Source organism: Pelmatolapia mariae, linkage group LG13 (assembly GCF_036321145.2).
Source record: "Pelmatolapia mariae isolate MD_Pm_ZW linkage group LG13, Pm_UMD_F_2, whole genome shotgun sequence".
Lineage (NCBI taxonomy): Eukaryota > Metazoa > Chordata > Actinopteri > Cichliformes > Cichlidae > Pelmatolapia > Pelmatolapia mariae.
Window position 1 is genome coordinate 1,384,386 of NC_086238.1, and position 25,117 is coordinate 1,409,502.

At 38.9% G+C, this 25,117-nt stretch overlaps 1 protein-coding gene across 4 annotated transcripts in view; it reads left to right on the plus strand.

Annotated features, from left to right (window-relative positions):
* ehbp1 (EH domain binding protein 1) overlaps nucleotides 1-25,117 on the plus strand; it is a 161,762-nt gene that overhangs the window by 29,592 nt on the left and 107,053 nt on the right. For all 4 annotated transcript variants that reach the window (XM_063492101.1, XM_063492103.1, XM_063492102.1 and 1 more), the window contains exon 5: nucleotides 3,047-3,100. In XM_063492101.1, coding sequence (XP_063348171.1) covers nucleotides 3,047-3,100 — 54 coding nt within the window. The remainder of the gene's footprint in view (nucleotides 1-3,046; nucleotides 3,101-25,117) is intronic.

Sequence of the window (25,117 nt, forward strand, 5' to 3'; positions counted from 1 at the left end):
GTTGCATGAATATTTTTAAAAAATTAGATTGATTAATTGATCATTTATTTTGTGCATATGTGTACATATATACAAGATGGAGCATATATAGAGGAAGGAAAATATTGTCTTCTTGTACAACGGGTGCTTGAAAATTAGTGGGAAGAAGTAGTACTTATAGGTCCCCCATAGATGAACAATTAAACAAAATTTCCTGTCTGTCGACAAGAAAAAGATTTTCCAGTGGATTAACAATACATTTCAGTTTTTTTTAATTAAATGGTCAGACTCAGAGTAATGAGCTGCCAGTAATGTTTTATCTAACAATACAGATTTATTTCTTTAAGAGGAAAGTAAAGTAGCTGTGCTGAGAGGTTTATTTGATTTACTAAAGCAGCCTTTCTTTATAATGTTGAAAAACTGAGACTTAAAGTTGAAATGGTGCTCATTTTCCTTAAGACATCTCAGGCTGATTGTCATCCATTTTATAAATGGATAGTGCATTAAATGGGAAAATTTTTATACTGTATTTCAACTGCTTTACACTGAGTGAAAGGGAAACGTTGTGAATATTTATAGTTGTATTAAAGATCTCACAGAGTCTTTAGGGGAAAAAAAGATGCAGGGCCTGATTCTCTTTAGATTCTTGACTTTATTATTTTTCACAGCTTTTCAGTTTTCTGTGCATGTAGCATACAGCTCATGCTGGAAATACTGTCTACAGTAAAACCCCAGACAGAATCAGACCCTTTGAAAATGCATTAACACCCTAATCTGCAGTAGTTATATTACTGGCAAATACTTTCCTGGTCAATTGCAGGTCAATGCATGCAGAGTTGCTCTGGTAACCTTGCTTGGTTACAGAAATAATTAATTGATGTTGTATAACAATAAAATATGAGCTTAGTTTCAATTATTATATTTCTGGTGGTACCTGTCAGCAGGGACATTCAGTCCTCTGCTTGGATAGTCGTGCACATCCATAGCCTACAGTTCTGTAGATTTGAGAGTTTTAAGACCTGTTCAGGTGTAAGACCTCTCTGGTCCTATAACGACTAAACGTTATAAAGGGCTTTTAACATTACCTGGGTCATTTTACCTGTGTTATAGGAAACTGCACCAGTTTTTACACATTAAATGTTTTTTAAATGAGACTGGGTTTGTGCCCCGATTTTACAGTACTTTTTTTTAAATCCTGTCTCTTGAATTGCCCAAGTGTAACACTTGGCAAATCAAGTATCTAATAACTTACACTTCAGATTTTTTTTCTGAATTGTGGTAACTGAAAGCGAGGGGAAACGTAACCATGATTTGAAGATCCTGTCAAAGTGTTTTCTGGCCTCAAGTTAGCTGAACTAGCTGAGCCCTGCATTATTGTAGCCTCAGGGGGGTGTACACTACCAGACAGCCTTAGCTGAACTTTGTATATAGTAAAAAAAAAAAAATCATGAGATTAAATATTAACTGAAGTAAGCAGTGCTCTGGCTGCTCATTATGCAGACAGATCAATCCTAGCAGAGATAATGTGCATAATAAAAGTGGGCAGTTATTGTTTTTACCCTATTGAGTTTTAAATGAGCTGGATTTGACTTGTGACATTTTATTTTTTTTAATTTTATTTCAAAGTATCTGAAAATAAATCTCACTGAGAGTACCACAAGAGTTGTTCGGTTATGAATTATTGGAAAGGACAAGCATTTTTCTGTTCATATTTTAAAATATTTAACAAAATATTAAAATCCTTGTCACTAATGTTGGAACTTGTTAATGAAAACGATATGTCACAGAAGAAGGTGCATGCTGTGTGTGATCTGCAGCTTCTGTTTACCAGCAGCACTAAAACAGCTGATAACGCCTCACTCTGCTGGTGCTTAAAAGCAGTTTATGTGGTATGTGAAATAATAGCAAGTTTACAGTGTGTGTGTGTGTGTGTGTGTGGGGGGGGGGGGGGGGTATGTGAGAAAGCTGTGTTATTTTCTGTGTTTGTGCACAATGTGGGCGTTGTCTGGTTGTTACACTAGACTGCAGGAATATTGATTTCTGAGAGTGTGTCCTGAGCTCAGCCAGACAAAAAGGCAATCAGAGCACGTGTATTACACGCTGAGGCTGGAACAAACCGCAGACCGTATGTTTGTGTTTGTCCTCATTAGAGAAACTCCTCCTCTACCTTTTAAATGAAGTCTGGTTTAAAATCTGTCCTCCTATGTTTGTTGGGTGGGTCAGCTTTAAAGGTTTTATATCATTATTATTATTTAAATCCGGCCATTGTTTGCATTAACACTTTAGTAAAGGCGTAGAGACTAAACCTGAGCTGTGCCCCATAAATCATAGGTTGTGTTTTTAGTCTGGGGCTTGCCCCCTGGTGTCGACGTATGTCAGCTGACCATCCTTAAAACGCCCATTGCAACCAGGGTTTAATGCATCTCTGAAATCTGACCTATCAAATCACCTGTTCTGCAATTTGACTCTCACAGTCCAAATACTGGCATAATATATGTGCAGATGCTTTAGCACCTGAAGTGATTGTACTGGTTTAACCTGCATCCAACCATCTGGTTTCAATGGGCCCAGTTTTTAGTGTTTATCACTTGACATGCAGCTGTGCTTTCTCTCTTTTGTAGTGTGTCCAGCTCAGTCTTGTGTTTGTGTGTACTGTGCATGTGCTTAAGAGAGTACTGGAGGGCAGTGAAGGTCACCCACCGCAGCACAGTAAGGCCGGGCTGCTTCCTGCCTCCGTTGCTGTCTTCTTTCATTATGTCGATTTTAAACAGGCAGGAAGATGGGAAGAGAGGCAACACGGAGATGCTTACAGTACACAGAAATTTTCTGCATTTTAATGTTTCCATCTATGGATTCAGTAGCTCAACCTCGTGCAATTGAAAGTCACCTCAGTAATGCAAACAATTTATAAGAGGAAATGGAACATAAAAACTGGGTCATGGGGTGAATAGAGATGATAGTGGGTTGGAAGCTGTTGAGCTCACTCATTAACAGTTTTCTGTGTCTGTTGGCACACGGCCAAAATGAAAATTAGAATTTAATTAAATAACTGTTGTCTTGTTTGTAGGACCCCCATGCAGAGGAGTTTGAGGACAAAGAATGGACGTTTGTCATTGAAAATGTGAGTACTAAATGTACACATGCTTCTTCATTAACATGGTTAACGATGCTTTTGTTGTTGTTACATATCCATATTTTCTGTCTAACCTGATGGTTGGGAAGGAGCGCAGCCTATAATTGTGTGAAGTGGTCAAACTCATCTGAAATGTCATATAGAGTAACTTGGGGATTAGATGTTAAACAAGACAGGGATGATTTACCAGCTTTCAGTATTCTCAGGAGTCTTCTAGGGACACGGTCTTTGCATTTCATGTGCAGATTGTGCCACCATGTGGTCAGTTTATGTCATTACATACTCTGAGTACCTTGGATTAAATGGCTTGAATAATATTCATGTACATGTTTTACATGGATATATTTGTTTTTATTGTAGTAACAGACTGCTTTTCTCAAGTAATAGTAGAGTACTTTTTACACTTGTCTTTTTGACGCCACAAACCATGTGCATATAAAATATATGTGCTTGTAAAATTCAATTGTTACTTTATTAACGCAAATGTTTTTAGGAGTTCCCATCAATTTATATTACAGCAACTGCTTTTTCGTAGTGTGCTCATGCCATGTTAGTCAGACTGCTGTATAAGTCAGCAGAAACAAGTGAAAACTAAAACTTTATCCAAGGAAGGACAGTTGCTTGCGCTCTAGTAGTCATGCTTGGGCTGTCATGGAAAATTGATTGAGGCGAGAAAGTGATACTGGGGAAGCCTTTTTTCTTTAGGTGACACAGCTTCAGATATTGTGCACCATATTCACTGTCCCATGACAGTGGAAAAATAAAAGCCCTCTTCACGGAATGATACTTTATTCAGCCTCTTTCCATTTCCACAGTCACAACTGAGTTGTTTCAAACATTAAAATTTAACCATCCAGTGAGTCAAAGACAGCATCATTGTTAACCTGTAACCTTTTAAAATGTTAAATTTAAGCTCTGTAAGACCTACCATTTTCATTACATACTTTTATTTAAGGATATGCATTTACACTTTAAGTGATATGGTTTTGCTCTGCCTAGATTGTTGCACCAACTAATTCATATGGCCAAAAAAAGAAAGAAACTGTAAACTGCTGAGTGTGGTTTGGCAGACACAATTTTTGAACAAAGCCTCAAAAAACAAGTTTCAGTTAAAAAAACTAAAACAAAAATTGGCAAGAAGAACCAAAACATAATAAAAATAACATGGATGGAGAGAATTTCTTGTATTGTAGAGGTTTGTGAGAGCAGGAAGAAACTGAGACAGCAAAGCAGAGAATTGAAGCAAACTGGTGAAGAGAAGTGGAGATGGCCAGGAAAAACTGGAAACTTTTATTTGCTTTTTTTCATGGTAACTTGTGGCGGGTATGTGACGTGGTGTCCCTCAATCTTGCACACATGTTGAAGTCTGCATTTTTCAATTCAGTTCAGTCTTATTTATATAGTGCCAAATTACAACAGGAGTTGTCTCAGGGAACTTTATATTGTAAGGTAAATGATACAGAAAGAAAACCCCTACAATCATATGACCCGTTATGAGCAAGCGCATTGGCAACAGTGGGAAGGAAAACGTCCAGGTGTTCCTCCAGGAAAACCTTCCTTTTAACAGGAAAAACCTCCAGCAGAACCAGGATCAGGGAGGGGCAGCCAGAGATTAATAATAACTAATGATTAAATGCAGAGTGTTGTATAAACACAGAGGAGAGCACTCAGTGCATCATGGGAAGCGCCCAGCAGCCTAGACCTATTGCGTCATAACTAAGGGAGGATTCAGGGTCACCTGATCCAGCCCTAGGATCAGGTGGAGATAGGAGAAGAATATGCTCCCTCTTTCTAGCATTTTTTGTTAAAACTGACAGCTTTTCAGGCAGTTTTTAGGACATCCTGATTAAAAACAAATGACAGAAGTTCAGCCTAAAAGTAATAAATGCGTCAAACTAAAAAATAGAAAGTATTGTCTTTGTTTTCTTACCATCTTATTGTAGAGTCATGCCAAGTAGCATTTTCATTCACAAACTTTATTAGTAGTGCAAGCTAATGTAAATGTGACAATAAAAAGATTGTGTCACTGAAATAGGCCTTCCCTGCTACTGGAACTGTTGTCCCAGGTTATGGCTAAAGCTCAGCACTAATTCCGGTTCAAGGTACACATAAGGGGAAACTTTCAGGGCAGGCGCCACCCTGTGGTTAGTTAATCAACTGTTGCTTTTCTCATAATTAAATGAAACCCCAGAACATGGTAGTAAGCACCATTTCACCTCAGTGTGTAGACCGGCAAGTAATTTTAAAATGTGGACATGCATAAAAATTAGGTCCTCTATTGCACTGTGGCCTTTTTTACTCATAGGCATTAAATCCTTCCACTCAATTTAGAAAAACAAAGCAGAATTCACCATCTTTGTCCTCATAAGGTATCGCTCCACCAAAGGAAAACCACCAGGACTGTGGGGAAAAAAATTTTCACTGTTTTTTTTTATCTAGGATTAAAAACTAGAAGATAAAAACCTGCACACCTCGAAAATCAACCAGGAATCTCATGAAAAAAAAAATCACTTTAAAACAGGGATGTCAAATTCATTTCACATTATGTGCCACATACAGTATGGCTGGGCAATATGTAAACATTTTTCCAACCGACATTCATCAGTCCAATAAATGACGATAGGCGATATATTCATGGAGGTGACTTTTTGATTTATACTTGCACAGACTGATTTGCGCTTTTAGAACACAGAATAAGTCCAAACATGGAGGAACTATTTGCCAAAAGAAAATATAAAGTCGCCAATGGGGGATTTCTTTGGCTTCAAACCGGATGAAAAAGGTAAACCTGAGGATGTAACCCAAGGGATGTGCCACCTGTCCAGACGTATAGTGCCAGCAAAGGACTCATGCAACTAACTTGGATGAGCAAATACGTGTCCACCATCCCACTGAGTATGCCAGGCTATCACCAGCTTCTGCAGCTCCATCAACAAGCTCTGGAAAAGCTTTTCACCAGCAGCATATTCTGAGTGCTTTCACTAAAATGCTTAAATATGGAAAGGACAGCCCCTGGTGGACACAGTGCACAGTGAGACTGATAAACAGTGGAACGGCCTGTAAACATGGTTATAGTGGAAAAAAGAAGCCAGTTTCTCTTTGTTTCCCTCCCCAGCATTGTGTTTTTGTTTTTTTTAAATTTAAATAAAATGTTTTTGTTTGTTTTAACATAGGCTACTGCCTTTCTTTCATTATGTTATGAGTTTGAGTAAATGAATCGCTGCTACATTTGGGCGCACACTCTGAGGAGGGTGCATTTGCTCACAGCTGGAAGAGGGTGACGTTAGAACAGCCCTTTTTAAAAAATTTATTTTTTCCTGTTGACTGCTTCTCTTAGCTTCAACCAACATTATTAGCAAACTTACTCATGGGCAAATAAATAAATAGGTAAATAAATCGCTCTTGTAAAAACGACCGGTGAAAAGTTCAACATTCGTCCAATTGCCCAACCTTAACATACAGCCCACTTTGATTTGTGTGCTGGACCAGGGAAACTCCCCTTTCTATGTAAAGATGTTTAAATATACATTTAAACTCTGAGATATGCAATTATTAAAACAAGAAGTGACATTTCAAGAATATGCCTCTGGTTATCCAAATGATAAAGAAAACTTTGCCTGGAGTTGTGTATACCTGTACTACTTATTTATTTTTATTTTTTTCCAAGCAGGTTTTATGCAAATCCTGACATTCAATCATGTGAGCAACGCCAACAATCACTAGGTGCTCTTTCTTCATTCGCTTGTATCCATTTTCTGCTCTTTTTGTCTTTTTTCTGTTTTCACAGAACAAATCATTGCACACACAAAGAGCAGCTGTAGCCAAAAGCCCTCACTGTTTCTGCTCCACTGTTCAGCAAGTTTTTCTCCTTGTAAATTTCCACACAAAGCATGATAGGAAATGATATAAAAAGGAATCCAGTTGTAGTCATGCAACCAGTGACCATAAAAGATCCCTAGTCTTTGCAGAATATATCAGTTTATCACTTAAACCTCTCACATATTGACTTTAGATGTGAGAAAGGTACCAAACTCAAGTCTTTTGTTTTTTTTTAAAGATTTTTCAATGAACAGTTGGTGTGAATACAATTATGTGAGATTGGTTTTACTCAGGTACTTCTGTATGGTCACAGGTACGTATTCTGGTCCTTTAGTTAAAGGACAAGATACTGCAACTTATATAAAAAATCAGGAGCTGTGAAAGTATTCAAATATTTCTGTTTCCAAGAATTTCAGCTTGGAATATCACCAGAGAGGGGTATTTCCTCTCTTATGCAAGCCTTTTTTTTTCTCCTAACAAATGGTCAGCCTGCATTTCTACGTGCAGAAAATTTTAAGTATATTATAGTAAAACAATTCAAAAGTTAGTTTTTTTAATGGACTGTTTGTTTGCTTGTTTGTTTTTTTATTTTTTAATAAGCAGATTTATTATATGTGCTGTTATGTTAAAGGGTTAGCTGTTTGAAGTAACAAATCTTTTAACTGTACCAATTTTCTTTGTTGTGAAAAACAACTGTTAGACTTCATGACATGAGTAAACACATCTTTAAGAAGTGCTCTCTTAAACCAACTTCCAAATATTCCAATGTGTGACTTTAGGGAGACATGCACTGTTAGTGACCAACAGGGATGGACACCGAGACTCTTCCACCCTGTTCTTAAAGAATGTGGAAAAATAGAGCTGGCAGAGCACAGAAACTGTCACTTTCTGTGCTCGTCAAGCTCAAAGAAACGACGCTGCTCTACCTTTCTATCTTTGACAGAGAGTAGAGAAGACAAGCAGGTCAGCCGGTTTTCTCTAGGTAGAGCGTGGGAGAGCACAAGAAAAGAAAAAGCAAGAAAGGGAGAGAAAAAGACAAGTTGGTGGTTTGCCTGTGTCTCTGCATACCTGACTAATGATAGAAAGATCAAAGCCTGACAAAGTCTACTGACAGCAGGAATGGAGGGACAGGAGGGAGAAGGCAACCTTACACCTTCACACACATGTGGAGGTATCCTGAGGCCGAGTTTCTCCTAACTATAAAGCCTAAAAAAAAATCCTTCAAACAAGTCCCTTAGAAATGATTTAGAAAAACTCTGAGCATCTATGAGGATGGAGATGCTGAAATTAGTTTTTTGGATCGATGATTTCCCAACACGGGTGGAAAGGTCAGGCAGACCTTCTTTAGTGAGCTAGGGCCCAGAGAAGGGCATTCCTACATGTGTTTAAAGTATTGGGTGGTTGTTGTTGTTCTCTCTTTTCCTCTCTTTTGCATGGTTTTCTGAAGAGTTCCTGACCCAATGCAGTGACTTCATTACAGAATAAGTCATTACTATATGTGAATGTAAATTTCTCACATTGGTTCAAGGACTTGACTGGATTTTCTGAAGCTTTTTAATAATAACATATGGCATAAATGATAAAATTCCAGAATTCTTTGCACTTAAGAATAAAGTTTCGTAACTTTTAAATTGTTGAACTATTCTCTTATCCAGTCTATCACAGAGTAGTGAAGCCATCACTGTTTCTTTACTTCAACAAGACTGAACTTGTCTGACGAGCTCTTTTTTAAACCCAATTATATTATTAAATAAACTCATTAGTTGTTAGGATGGCTACTTAAAAAAAAATGTTTTAACCATTCCAACCTTGGCAGTCTTTTGTTGCCACATCCCAAAGTCTTTGACTCATTTAAATAAATATGGAAATAAAATATATATTACATGGTCAGATTAAACATTTAACATGTCATCTTTATCCTATTTTCAATTTCATATACGCTTTAAATTATTACAAACCAATGTATCTCAGTTCTGTTGAGATCTTTATTTGCATTCATTGATGTACACCAGTGCTACTGATTTGCACCCATTGCTCCTTTAAAAAAAAAAAAAAAATATTAGTCAGTGATTAAAAGAGATATAGACACAATAATTACATGATATGTGCAAGCAAAGGCAATGATTGATAAACCATGTTCAGTGTTTATTTTAATTTGAACATTCTCACTAGTAAAACCACAAGAGGGCAGTCCAGCCTAAGATGAGCAAACTCCTTTTCAGGCATTCATGATTAAATTTGCTGGATAACCCATTTTTGTCACCTGCATGTATGTTTGTCTTTAGATGTCTGTGCAGCCTTCACGTTTCTGTGTGTTTGTTTCATAGCATGTGTGATGAAAAGTATAACTTTATCCAACATTATCCGTATTACATTTTAGGTTATTTTCATTCTGACTTTGCCTGCGTGTGCATGACTGTAAAGAGCACTCGCGTCCCCCCCCACCAGCCACCCACACCCTTCAGGTATCTGAGCTAATGTAAAGTAAAGGACACATGAATGAATGCAGTAGTGAGTGCTGCTCCGAAGAGGAGGAGTAACAGAAGAAGAGGAGAGGTGAGTTCTCCTGACCCCTCATCAGACGGCAGAGGAGAAAAGGGGAAGAATACTGCATTGTGCCCGAGCGCCGAAGATGATGAAATTCAAGATCCCCGCGCTCGGGCTTCGTCTTAATCTGGGGGCCCAACCTCGCGCTAGGCTAATCCCTCCCCGTCGAATTACTGGCCCTGGCTAGATTGTATTTTGTCATTGAAAATGGCAGTGTCAAACACTACCTTTTTCTCTCCTCTATTTGTTCGTCTGCCAAGGCGAATCGCATAATCAAAAGATGGAGAGAGAGGGAGAGCAAAGAGGAGAAAGCGATGGAGAAGGAGAGAGAGGGAAAGAGGCGGAAGGCTGAAAATGGCTACACAGTAGTATCTCTAAATTGCATGCTACCCTTGGCTTTCACCCTTTTTCAAACAGGCGCGTATTATCAAAAAGGTGGGCAAATTGAGAGTCAAAAGATTGGACGGCTATATTTGAAGGCATTGTGCTGACAGGCTCTTTTGTGTGTGTGTGTCTGTGTGTCTGTGTTGGTGGTGGTAGTGGGGTTAATATGTGTATGTATGTCTGTGTGTATTCTCTCTGCGTTTGCATATCAGCCAAAGCTGGAGATGGGAGACCAACTTGCCTCATCTTCAAAGCTTTGTGGAGGGATTTAAATAACACACACACACACACACACACACACACACACACACACACACACACACACACACACACACACACACACACACACACACACACACCCCATTGCATTTCATGTGAGAAGCTATCATGTCTGAATACATTGAATATACAGTGATACACACTCAAAGGCCCATCTTTCCTCCCTCCAACTCATACTTCACCTTTTTCACTCACATTACATCAATGTCACCCAGGCAGGAAGGCGCTTCCAAATCGGCACTCACGATGTTTGACAGCCTGTCTGCTGCACGTACACACATTTTAAATATCGAATTTGAAATTGACACTTTATGTACTGACAGCTTTTTCCTAACCTCCTTTTTTAAAATGGTTAAAATCTTTAAAATGTGACAGTAAGACTGAGTATATCTCTGTTATAGAAAAGGAAAAATATCTAATTTATAAGTGTGTAACAATTTTCAAACCAAGGCTATGGTTTCTAAGTCTAACCACAGTTATATTGATATCTTATGCTGTTTTGTGATCATGACTAGTTAATGCGACACACTGACTTTTAAAACACGATGAAGTTGTTAAAAAAACAGGATTTTATTTGTTATTATCACCTGACTGTTTAAAACTAAAGTGTTTCCAAACAGCTGAGTTGGTTTTACTGCTTTTCTTAATCTAAGTCTCTCCTCCTCTTATCTTGGCCTGAGGTGAGATTGGAGTTCTAAGGAAAGGCTAAATTAGATCTCGGTAAAGGAAAGACAAAATAAAATACACTATGCCTGCTGAAAAAGAACTCAACAAATTGATTATCCTGCTTTTTAAAATCAATGGAGGTCACAATTGCATGGAAATTCAAACTTTGTTTAATCACATATCCCTAACTGAGACCAAAACCTGTGAGTTTCATCTAGTTTCATTAACCCATATCCATGTGATGCCTCTGTGGAGCTGTTATTGACTGGTTTAAGTATAGTAGTCTTGATGAAAGCTGCATTTTTAAATATTATTATACTGTAGCAAAGGAACTGGTAATGCATCACAATAATAGTTTATTTTTAGTTCATCAATACAGTCTCAATCAAGTGATTAGGCCAATGGTAAAAATCTTTTTTTTAATTTATTAATTTATTTTTTAAATATTATTATGATGTATCCTTTCTGAAGGAAAACTAAGCCACGAACCAAAACCGTAGCGCAAAGACTGACACATGATCCTGATCCTAAAACTGAGGCACAAATTGAAACTGTAGCCTAGAAGTTGACACCTGAACTTGGCCCAAAAACAAGACAGGAGCTGAAACTGTAGGCTAAAAGCTGTGATGTGAATCTGGCCAAATAATGAAACAAGCTGAAAATGTGTCCCAGAAACCGAGATATGATTCTGACCCAAAAACTGAGGCAAGAAACAAAATCGTATCTAAAAAATCGAGATGTAAATGTGGCCCAAAAACCAAACAAGCTGAAATCTGAAACAGAAACTGAAATCATAGTACAAAAAGCATGATGTTAAATGGGTCCTAAAGCTAAAATTCTAGCCCAAAAAGTGAGGCAAGACTTGAAATTGGTAGACCAAAATCTGAGGCAATAGCTGAAACTGTGGCCCAAAAAACGGAAACGAGAGCTGAAACGCTAACCTCAAAAGCTGAGGTATGAATGCAGACAATCAAACTGTGGTATGAAATACTTCTGATATAGGGTTTTTACATTCATTTAAGGGTAGATGGAAAATTACACATGGAACAAACAAAAAACTCTTAAATGCATTGAGTCCATATCCGTATTTGATTTGTATGCTGTGTATATGATGGGATTTTCACCAATGGTTTACGATCACGTTTCACCTCTTTTGATCACATTCTTGTTGCTTCCTCCTCCCTTCTCCATCTCTTTTTGTCCCTTTCATTCTGTTTTTTCTCTCTAAGGTGAAGTCCTGGCTATTGTGGACCACATCCAACTCCATTAAGGGCCTTTCCACGCCACATATGCTCACTCACAGTAACACAGTCACATACTGACACAAACGGTTTGGAAAAAAAAAACATGACATACACACACACAAATGTACCTCCATCACCTTTATACACACACACACACACACACACACACACACACACACACACACACACACACACACACACACACACACACACACACACACAAATGTACCTCCATCACATTTATACACACACACACACACACAAATGTACCTCCATCACATTTATACACACACACACACACACACACACACACACACACACACACACACACACACACACACAAATGTACCTCCATCACATTTATACACACACACACACACACACACACACACACACACACCCTCTCTGTATTGTACACGTAGCCATGGCGTGTATACTGCTCTCCCCCCTCCCCTGTCTCTGTCTGGAACACATTACGTAGGCCAGTGGCTTGTGAGCGCTGACTGGGCCTCGGGGAAGAAAAACACAATTATTTCAGCCCTCGGCTATTCATGCAAAGGTGACAAAAGCTGGTATGAAGTATGAAATCCCAAAAGTTTCTCCCGTGCTGCGGCCGACAAATTGGGATTAATTTGCGCTTGTGTGCACGCGTGTGTCTCCAAAGTTTTCACCTTTGCTCATTTCCCATTTCTTAAATAGTTTGGAGAACTCAAAAGGCCTAATTTATTGTGTCAGAAAGAAGAGCGTGTGCATTCGCTTGGGTTGTTTGTATGTGAACGCAATGCTAATTTTAAATAATATATGCTTTATAGTTCAAAGATTGAGGCATGTAAATAATTTCCTGTGCGTTTGTGTGTGTGAGATTGTAAGAAGGCGGGAGGTTCCTAGTATGGGATCACACATTCACACATGCTTTCCAAATTAATTTAATCTAATTAATTGCCGTGTGGAGAGAGGACAGATGCTTGTGATTACCCCCCACTTCCAGACCCCTCCCTGGGCACACTCACACAGACACACAACTGTTACCACCCTAAACGCTGCCATTTTCTGCCACTGTGCAGCTAAAAATATTATTTTAATGCCCTGAAAGCACATCAGTAATTTGTTGGCTAAATAAGGAAGCATTCACATTATGGAGGAAATTACCCCACAATTCAGCTTAAAGTTAAAAAAATAAAACATTTATAAGGAGAGTGTCTGTTTCTCCTTTTGTGCCGATGTGGGTATATTTTTGTCTTTGTGTAACTGCACCTGTGTCTGGGGAACTCTGTATTTGGCTGTGTTTCCAGCCAGTTATGTGTTAGGGTGCTGTGTGTGGCTGTGGAGGCCGGGTGGTCCCTCCTGTCGCCCTAATAGGCTTACTGGCCCCTAATCCACACCACGCCACCCTGTCACATGGCCAGTCTGCTGACTAACTGCGACCACTGCCATAGAGGTTTGTGTGTGTCTCCCGAACTACATCTCTGTGCTGTTGTCATGCCTGTCTGTAACTCAGCATGTGGTAGCTGGTGTCCAATTGAGACACTGAATATGTATTTTTTTTCTTTTTTTTTTTGTATTTATTGCATGTTTGTGTTCTGTTTGACTAACACGCAATCGTGTGTGTGTGTATAAGCCACATTTTCTAATTTACATTCTTTTAAGTTTACAAACTGGATTTTTGTTTGGAAAAACGTAAAGGAGAGATGCTAAATTATTTTAGCTCACGTCACATACTACCTAATTTAATCTCAAGTGGGCCGTATCTTGAAACTTTGTTGATTTTGTCCCAAAGTTGTTTCTAACAAGGAAAAGAAAGTTTGACTTCGACTGCACATCAGAAAAAATATACAGAGGCCTGTAACCGTCACCTGACACATTTCAGTCTGTTCCTCTGGGTGTCGACAATAAAATAACCCCAAGATTCACAAGCAGCATCAGTGTTGAGGTACTGTTGCATGTTGTACACCTGGCAAGATTTAAGCTAATTTAAATGTCCCTACACTTGTGTCACCTGTCATACCACCTACTTTAATGTGGTATGACAGGTAAGAGGCGGGCCTTTTGTCTACAAAATACCTGTGAAACTGTGACTCTGTGCTCTCCGGCTCGATTTAACAATCAGATAACCACTCTCATGACGTGATTCAGTCGAATGAAATACAATATTTTGCTTCCTGTTGCACTCTAGAGTGGAAAGTTTTAAAAACCTTGGTAATCTGGCCTAAATTTGACACTTCAGAGATATGGCAGTGTTCATATTATATATATATGTCACAGTTCAAAACAGTATTTTCAAAATCTACAAGGTTTTCGTGAAGCAGAAGTATAAAGATACTGATTTGAAACGTGCCTCTCTAATACAAATTTTGATTATTATCATATTTTATTTTAATTTGCAGTAATTTAATTAATGTATGTATGAGAAGGTCTTGTTTGTTTTTCATGTTTTTGTGTCAGTCAAAAGAAGCTTTATTACAAGTTAATTTACCATAATGGTAGCTGACTTAATTCAGAAAGGATTCAACAATTTCAGAACTAGAAGCGATACTGAAATGCATCTTTTTTTGTGTGTGTCTGTAACACTTCTATTCAGATTGTAGCTCTCACATATACTCAGACACACAGAGGCACCTTCTGATTTGTACAGCTTTTGGCACACAGCTGCTTGGCACACACCATATCTGCTGTCTTTGTGTGTGTGTTTGTGTGTGTGTGTGCGCGCGCGTCTGTTTTTGCTTACATGCATACATGCACGTGTTTGTTAATTAAACTGATTAAACTGTTGCCCCTGACAATGTGGGGCTTTGCTTCTGTGCTTGCATCATCTTTTTCAGTTTCCTGTCTGTGTGGGTGTAGTTTTGCTTTTAGTCCCGTTTTCTTTTGTCTGCTTTGATTTTTTTCTCTCTCTCTCTTTTTTTTAAATCCTTGCTTGGCTTATTCTTTCGTCTTTTGTCCTTCACATGCTGTGTGTGTGTGTGTGTGTGTGTGCGCGCACGTGTGTGAGACATATGTTTACGGTGTGTGTCTTGTGCATACAGTTTGTGTATGTTGTTTACACTTGCATGTGTGCATTTGTATTTGTGTGCCTTGTCCCACTGGTCCAGGTTGTGACCTCGGCTTTCATCTCCTTGGTTTGAGGCGCCTGCGGCCTGCTGTGATCCGCACCCGGCCAACAACGCAGCAGATGTCACCAGACACTGACAGTCATATGCACACCATCTCAAACACACACAGTTTGTGTCTTTCATACAGTATTTACACATATGTGCACACAGGCTCTCGGCATGGATCCACATACACCATGTAATGTCCCTCTCAGACACATATAAATACATTTATATTACACACACGCGGAAACCAGCTCAAATAGGCTTTGTTTTTGCCTCATACAGTGTGATGTTTGACCCCATAACACAAGTGTCACCTGCAAAACATCCTGTCACCTACCTGTGTCGCCTTTTGTTGTAGAGCTCGGAGTTAGACCAAACTCAAAATGTTATTAAAACGTGGGTCTGTCTTTATTCATAACATGCTTCCAATATTGTGTTAAAACTGTAATGATGAAATCTGCTACTGTAACAGCTGTATTGGGAGACAGCCCACCTCTCTGCTTTTAAGATTAAGCATAAAACTTTTATTTCTGATAAACCTTGATCAGGTGATCCTGAACCCTTGTTCAGTCAAGATATACTGCAATGGGCCTAGGCTGCTGGGCGGTTCTTCCCATGATGCACTGCTTCTTCTCCACTCAACTCTTTTCACCCAGTTATACAAAAGAGCATGCGTCATCCGTTGAATTAGGGAAGATGATATCACAAGTAGTGAAAGTGTATATAACACTTTGCATATAATCATTAGTTATGAAAACCTCCAAATGCACTAAAATTACATCCATGTAAATGTATAATTCAAAGTGGACTGGAGTGCCTTCTTACCTACTAGCTAATGTGGTCTTAAATTATGGTCATGGCTGCTGTCCCTTGCCGACGCTCAATGTGTACAGACTCGTGCCAGTCTTTAACACAAATGAAATGCAAATTTAAAGTGATTATATGAAATCAGTATTTTAAACGGTGATGTCGTCTTGAGTGCGTTATATTATAAGGTAAAGACCCTAAAATATTAGCCTCTGTTTTTAAATTATTATTTCTGAGCGCTACTGTCTCAACAAAGTCTCTCGGTCGTACATTATTGGCCGCCACACCCTTTCTTATCAGTCATCTCTGAGGTTGTCCTCTATCACTTCATTGCCTCACATGCTGTCACCTGCCCTTCTCCTCAGTCGGCGCTAATCCGACTTTACCTTCTTGTCTTTGTCCTCATCTCGCCTTGTTTTTGGTGTCATGTGTTACATGGCGATGATGGGTGGTCAGGCAGTTGTGGTGGGGCGTGAGGTGCAATTGGAAAACGGCTGCGGAACAGTTATTATCTCTTGGTTATTTATTTTTCCCCTGTGCGACTTAAGATGGCTGCTTGTGATGGAGACAGGCCTGTGTGGCCCGCAAAACACTGTCTTCTGTAAATGCCCATGTTTATCCACAAGCTTGACCCAGTGGGCCTGAGTGGGTGGGTTTCTCAGGAGATGCAAGTGATGGTTATGGTGAGATAGAACGTTTGTGCATATACAAAGGCTTTTATGGTAAACTCCAGCTAAACTACTGCGCAGGGAGACTGGTTTGACATTATCTTTTTCAAAATCTGCTCACAGTGAGTACGTGCGAGTGTATGTTTGTATATGACAGTATTAGGAAGTGAACACACACGCACACACATACACACAGAGTTAAACTAAGGTGACTGTTCTGCTAAGTGGCAATGAATAGGCTTTAGTGATGTGCTCTGATGCCACTGCTAAGCCATTCACTGACAGTTAGACTGATCCCTAAACATGCTCTGTTTGCGATATAAATCTGTTTTTGGAAAACCGTACCCACAGTCTGGGATGAGGAATTTGAGGTTGCTGATGCTAAAAAGGCATACATTTTAGAAAGTGTTAGGAGTTGAAGTGAAGGACACTGTATCATGAACCCCTTTCACCTTCAAGAGGCCAAATGAGGTCATTTGTAACTGAGTGTTTCTAGCTATATTTTATATGTTAATATGTTTATTTGACATTGGGGGTTTAGACATTATAGACTTTGATTTTATTGTAATTGGATTTTAATGATTCCATAAACTGGACATCTCATTTTGATAGTTATAAACAGGGGCTGCAGATCTCTCTCTGGGATGGAAAGGTGTAAATAAGTCAGGTAAAAGACAGCTGTGTAAAGCGTTGCATTTCTGTACTTTGAAAAATGAACAGATGTATGTAGGCTGTAGTCTAGGTCAGTCACTGCCCTAGCAATACACATACCTACATCCTGGATATGCACGATGCTAACAGCATTAATGTTTCAGCTGCGTTTTATAATATGCTTTAGTTATTGAACAATGTGAACAGTGAGAACTGTTCTGACTTAACATCATTTACTTTCAGTTTTTCTTCTGATAAATATCCACAAAAAGATCTAAGTCGTTCAACCTCTGACTGGCTGTTTATGCTCATCATTATTGTTTGGTGAGCATAGCTGTTGTTTGTGTACAGCGACATGAACAAAAAGTGATATCACAGCTTCTGGCGCGTGCTGCACTTTGGTGTCATTTCGGTGTGTTGTACATCTGTTGTTGTAACCTGGTGAGGCTACTGTACAAGTGGGTTGGTCTTTAGTGGCATTTCAGTCATATGTGAATCTTTCCCACCTCTAATGTAATGATTTTATTTATTTTTTTGTAAGCGTGATAGGTTACAAGGCCATGATGATGTCACAGTTCACTGAAGCAATGACCAAAGTGTCAACCTTAACTGCAACTTCAAGCAGCAGTTTCTGATTACCCTTGTGGAAATTTAGCTTAATGTTCTGTGATGCTCAGAACTGCTACTTTATTCCAAATATTAATTTGGAATTAATGCAGTTCAATCAATTTTAAACATAATATGCTCCAGTTATTGAACAATGTGATTAATGGTTCTAAATATCTCTAAATAAAGCACACAATTTATGTATGGATGATATTTGACCTTGTGTAATTGACCTGAATGTTCACTTTTTTTGTGTGTGTTTTCTCACTTTGAGATAAAGGAATCAATTCATCTGATTAATGTGCAGTTTAGTAACTTTTAAACATAACATGCTTCAGTTATTGAAAAACGTGAACTGTTAGCTTCTATCACATTTACAGTGTTAGCTGTCAATTCTTTTGAGGTTGTGAAAGAATTAGATTAACACAAATGGTGCAGCTGCATTATGAATGTTTGAAAAATGAGATGGATCCATTTGTATCAGTATATCTTTACATGTAAATGCACAGAAACAGAATTTGTGAACCCCATTGTTCTTTCATGCAAAAGGAATTTCCGAGTGCTCATCCATGAACGCTCGCACACACGCACACCAGCTCCTTATCCAATCCCTCCACTAATTCCCCCTTGGTAGAAGGTGTTCATTGTTTCTCTTTCATTCTAATCTCCCTCTCTCCCTTTTTAAAAAAAAATCCATATTAGATTCTCTTTGAGTTGGCCACAATCAGAGCCACTGAAGCAGAGCATCACCCTGCTAGTGCTCTTTGTCTCCCCAGATTTGTCACTTAGCATGGAGAGTACACCTTTGTCATGGAGCAGGGTGGGAGAGAGCAGACTCTCACTTTGGGCAATTGTTTCTTGTCACAGGCCATCTTAACCTCCTCCCTCCCCCTTAAGCAAATCAGCTTTGCTCTGGATTAGGGCACTATCATAGCGCCGTCAGATCTCAGCAGCCTGCCAGCAAACAGCTAAAACAAACGGATTCTGAAAGTGAGAATTGCATGAAAATAATTTCCCCCAAAAAATTCCGATCTTGTGATTACCTGGAAATCTGCCTGTTAAGTCTCTGGCATATAGAGGTCCCAGTCTGATTAATCTAGAAAACCCTTGAACTTCTTGGTGTCCTCTTTTGTATTATCTGCTGAGAAAGTTACGAAACATGGTGGGAATCATCCAATAGTCATCATAATCTTTTTGGAACGTGTTTATATTGCAGTTTCATGGTAAGTTGTCATTGTTTTAAGTACATGTCATGTTAAGAGGCTTTGTACTACCTTGAAATAGATACTTTAATAAGAATTTAGACAGTGTAGATAGTCAGAGGCAGTTTTTCCCAGAGGTCTGGGTGTTGTTTTTGGCGTGGGAAGAGCATGCACATCAGGCTTTCTTAAGCGAACTACCAAAAAACCAGTGTGTCTCTTCTGCAAATACTCTAATTGTAAAAGGCTTTGTGTAAAATGAATAACAAACCAATATAATCAGCATCATTTACAACATTTACAGTGAACATCTCCAACTTCAGCTGGAGAATGTAGTCCTCCTTCTGCAGCCTCGTTGACCTTGAACCTGCTTTCCAGCTGCACCTGGTGCATTGTAGTTAGTGCCACTCCAGCTCACAGCACATCTCCATCATCACCAGAATGAAAACTACAATCACCTGCTGCAGTCGTTTGGTGGAGTATGACAAACTCACTGGAAAGGGAGCTAACGGATATCAACGACCACCACAGTAACTACCAGAACAGGAAATTAGCAGTAGAGAAAGAGCAAGAGTGAGGGAAAGCAAATAGGAGAGCAATTTAGTTTAATTATTTAATTTGACTAATAATAATAGTACACACATGTACTTTTATACTGTCAAAAAAAAAAGTTAAAGCCAATTTTCATCTCTTATATTGTGATATATATAGCATTGATGATTTTCTTTCAATACATTTTTTTTCCGCACAGTTGCTTTATAATTAATGTGGGCCACATAACTCTTGTCAGTGTAATGTGAGCTGTTTGGCCATTTCCACTCTCCTGCACTACTCCATGACACCTTCCTGATGCAAATTCTCAGCAGCACAGATTCTCTACATTCCTACGTGAGCTGTTCCAATCAAGTTCACGTTTTGGACAAGCTCCCTTTCTTTGGTAAAATCTCACAAGAGATCGTTTCCACCTGTTACACATGCACACAGTACCACTTGGACATGGATGGATGCTCTGTGTTCCTCCCCCCCCCCCCCCCCCCCCCCCCCCTTTTTTTTGATGCACTTGTATTTCTCGTATATGTTCATAGAAACGCACACTAACTCAGACTTTATTGAGCATACACCATCATGGATGTCTGCCACCATTGTGAATCTGCCCTCCTCATATCTCAGCTGCTGCTTCATGCAGAGGAAGTAATCGATCTAAGATACAGTAGCTCAGGGAGTGTGTGTGTGGGGATGGTGATGTTATTGGCCATTTTAGGTCTCTGTGATGGCCAGAGATGGTAAAATGGCTGGAAAAGTGATGAGCAGGCACTTCATAGACCAGGAATGAACTCTAGCTAATCCCGTCGACCTATCTGTCTCTCTTCCTCCCTGCCTCCTCATCACTCTTTACTTTCCTGTTATACCCTCTCCCTCATTTTCTCCATCTTCTTCCCTTTTTTTGACTTTTCTTTTTCGTTAGTTTCCTTGCAATCAGTTTCTCTCTGTCTTCCTCTCTACCCTTCTCTCTTTCCATTTCTTGACCACCCCCTTCTTTTCCAACCCCCCTGTGTCTCTTTCTCTCTGCAGCAGAAGTGCAGAGCCAGGACTTTTTCCTGCTGGTAATTTATTTTCCCATTAGCCCCCTGTCTGAAGTGCATGCTCTAGGTCTGAGTGTGTGTGGGGGGCACTGAGGGCCACCCCAAAGAAAGACCCAAAGAGTCAAAAAGAGGAGGGCACCCTGGACACACTGATAACGTGGGAGAGAGAGAGAGAGACTGGGTTGGAGGGACGGAAATGAAGCGAGAAAGAGATGTGAGATATTAGTTTGGCGTCCATCTAAGCAGTTTGGCTCGTTATGAATTGTGATGCAGACTAATCAGAAAAGTTCAGTGACAGTGACTTATTTCAGTGGTGCTAATAATTAACTAGTTGATCCAGACATTTAAATTGATTGAATGACAACAGTTTACTGTCTTGAACTAATTCAGATTTCCTGCCTTCTTTTCTTTTCTTTTCTTTTCTTTTCTTTTCACCATCAGTCAAAAAGATTTTAACCTTAAGATTTTCCAAACTAACGCTTTTTTTTCGGACTATGTTTACCAAACAAACTGTTCCAAGTTGAACCAACAGAACGTTATATAGGCAGTGTTCACACAGATTCATTCTGGCTCTCATCTGAAGCGATTTTTACAGTGACAGTTTAATTCAGTGTCCTACAAAAATCCCTTTTAAGAGCCTGTTTTTAATATATAATATATTCATCTAAATGTGTCCATGCCAGTTGATGTTCTCCTTGTTGACTGCCATAGGGCTGTTGAACACTGCGATATATATCTGGCTTCCAGTTTCATAAATTTCATCACTCTGATAGTGTGATAATGCAAAAGGGCAAATTAAAAAAACAAATAAAACTACAGTTCTCAAATGACTTGAATAATGTGTTTGCCTACAACTGGTTGGGGATTTTTGACATGATCGTGGCAAAAACGGTAACTTAAGGTTCAGCTGTGATGCTAAAGCCACATGTAGCTTGTTTATAGACAAATGTTAGCATTTTACTTTTTGTGATTGTGTTAATTTGAAGATTAAGCAAAACGAGTCAGCATCATAAGCTATAATTTTCCACATAGCTTAATTTCTGCAATAACCTCAAAGCTGATGGAAACATGATTGCTTTTTCTTTCAAGGACAATTTTGGGTTGACCTACAGAAATTTGCTATACTTGCTACACTGCATTGCTCGATGCGCATTTTTTCTCTGCAATCAGAGCTCAAAATGCACTCACACTCAAATCAAGTCTGACCTTGGTGGGAAGGTCATGGGAGTATGGATGCCATAGACGCCCGATGATATTTTTTCCTCCTTCTTTTTGAGTTCCCTAAACCTGCTGACTTGGGTTCTGGCTGTGTGGGGTAGAGATGAAAGCCATTATATCTGGAGATTTCATTAACTCCATTTGGCCTCTAGAATACACCAGTTTTCCATTTAATGTGTCTCTCTGTTTGGCTCTGTGTTACAAGCTAGCCAGAGGTTACTCCCCAGTAAAACGCTCCACTCTCCCAGTTGGGATTAGGCCTTTTAAGGACTGGTTTGTGTGTGGCGCTCCCCCTTTCATCTGCTGCCATCAGAGGCACCCCTACATTAAAGGGATTCCTCTCTCTCTCTCTCTCTCTCTCTCTCTCTCTCTCTCTCTCTCTCTCTCTCTCTCTCTCTCTCTCTCTCTCTCTCTCTCTCTCTCTCTCTCTCTCTCTCTCTCTCTCTCTCTCTCTCTCTCTCTCTCTCTCACTCTACACCCATTGGTGTTTCCGCTCTCATTTAAACACACTGTTATGTTTCTTTCTGACTGATTATCAATATGTGTGATAACTGGAGTCTCTTCACAAGTTAATATAGATTACTGGGTGCACACTTGCTGAATAAAGAGATTTTTTTAATCTCATGAAATAAATTAAATGATAAAGTTTTAGAATGTGGTGTCATTAAACTCAATAGCAACTAATTCGTGTGAGGATTTGCTTTTGGGGGGCGGTTTCAGCTGGAAGTAAAGTGTTTTTATCAAGTAATTGACCTCTCTGTTGTTAGGTGACAACAGTAAAAGAGTTATTTATACAACAGTTTCATCTGGGATAACTTACGCTCTTTGGCCCTAATTTCCAGCCTCTTGACATTCAGTTAGACACTTTGTTTTTCCTGATGTCATATACATTTTTTTATAGAGACAGTAAAGTTTCAGAGCACGAGGTAAGTGTATTTACAGGTGATTGCTGCAAAAACTCTACTTTAAATATTTTTCTACTCTTGGCTCTGTATGATGTGATCTGCTGTTCAAATTTTGTTTATGAGGGGCAGCAAATCAGAAGAACGTTGTCCTAATGAAGATGACCTTAAATGAAGACAGACAGAGGTACTCAAGAGTTCATATGGACCTTGAAATGAGCATAACCAGTCTACCTTAAAGAAAGATTACTTTTAATCAGAGTGATTTTGCTCCTTAGTTTATATTGCTGTCCTTCATGTTTTCTGGTAAAATAATGAAAATACAGGTTCATCGTAGCAGCTGTGAAATCCAATGAGATCATGGGAAACAAGTGACAGCTACTACACCCCAAACCCCTTGTAATACCAAATACAAAAATGACAAATGAAGAGGTGACAAATTTAGATATTTCTTCATCAAGCTTTAAACTGAGTGTAGTGTAGTGGTTGGAAAATAGTGTTTTTATCCCACCGTCAGCATCGAGCGTGGTTCTCGTTTCATGAGTGATTGTTTCTGCACTATATTCAATTTCTTTGTCGTATACAGAAAAGGGACAGTGTGACTGGCGCTCACTGACATTCAACACCATATTCATCCAGCACTAGAGCACAAACTGTGGTGTAATCTACAATAGTTTAAAACAACCCTAATCCCACTCTTGTTGTAACTAATCACCCTCTTTACTCACTTTCTTCCGATACTTTTACTCAATTGTTTGCAGTTTTGTTTTTGGGGTGGTTTTTCGTAGTTCATGCCACCCCAGATGAGGTGGTGGTTAGTGAAAGATCATCTAATTTTGGGGCCACAGTGGGAAAGTCCACTGGTCCCGTTTCCAAAGTGTATATACATATGACAATACACATGAAAGCCATTTTCACAGTTCATTCCATTATTAGGACCATTGTTATTGTAATTCAACATAACCAAAGTGATAGTATTGCATTCCTTTTATGTCTATTGTTGCCTTTAAAATACACACACATACACACTGCTTGGGGGGAAAAAAATAAATCCTCTCATATAATAGTAGCAGATGAATAAATTGGTCTTAATCTGTGTGTGGATGTGTGTGTCTATAACGCCTATAGTGCAGCATTCATAGGTGGTATGTAAAACTGGCAGCCTTATCAGTTATCAGGGGAGGCCAAATTGACACAGAGGAATCACTCCATTGTGTGCGGATTCAAAGAGAGATGTGAGCACATTGGATGTCTCCATTTCCAATAACTGTGACCTTGAGGCAAGAGGAATAGCACTGTACCCCGACGTCCAATCTGCTGACTGCTCGATTCAGACAGAGCCAGTTGATTTTGGGTGCTAATCGGGGATACCTCAGGGTTATTCTAAAGGGTAAATTGAGTTTGGCTTTTATTGTTTCTGTACCGTGTGAATGCAAATCGCAAAGGCCTGTGTACAGTTTTGTGTGGGGTTGAATATTTATAGTCTGTCTTTTTTAAAGTTTTAGGTTCAATAGTATTGCATTTAATAACAGAGAAAGAGAAAAGCTATTAAAGGATGACAATTCTTTTCAAAATGTAACACGTGTGAATTTTATCATGTGCTGCCTTCATGAAGTCTGACTTCAGCTGACCTCAGGTTGCCCATTTTATCCCAGTTCAGGATTGTTTTGTTTATGTGGCAGGCTTAAGTCAGATAATCATCTGCTTGATGTGAAACCAGCGATTCATCACGTCTCATTATTGTTATAATACTAAAGCCATGTTTTTATCTTCAGTCTATCTCAACAGCATACTAAACATCACCACAAACTCTTCAGTTATAGGCAGATTGGTTGAAAAGGGCATACTCCAGAACTGTGTATGCATAAAGTAAAGACGATTGTCATATACATATATAAGTGTGTGTGTTACCTGTCTGTACATGTCTCTGTTGTTTTTGGCCATTTCATGAACAAAACTATATTTATTTTAAGCTTCAGTACTTTGAAAATAACAAAGTTTAAATATCCAGGAAAAAAAACATGATGATTGCATTCATGAAACTAATGAAAATAATATGTGAATATACAGTAAATGTCCTTAGTTATAATCTCTGTGAGTTTGACCGAGTAAGTTTTACAACTCATTAAATTTGTCCCTGACAAATTCCAGCAATAAAGGAAAATGTAACCAACACTAAATGTAATCAAAATGAAATTGTTAAACCATCAAAATTAAGTGTAAACAGGTAAAATCTCTCGAAACTAAACTGAAATTAAATTGAATTCAGAAGAAAAATTTAAAACTTTTTTTTTTTTAAATCAAAGCTGCAATATCGACCACCAGTGGAGTACAAAT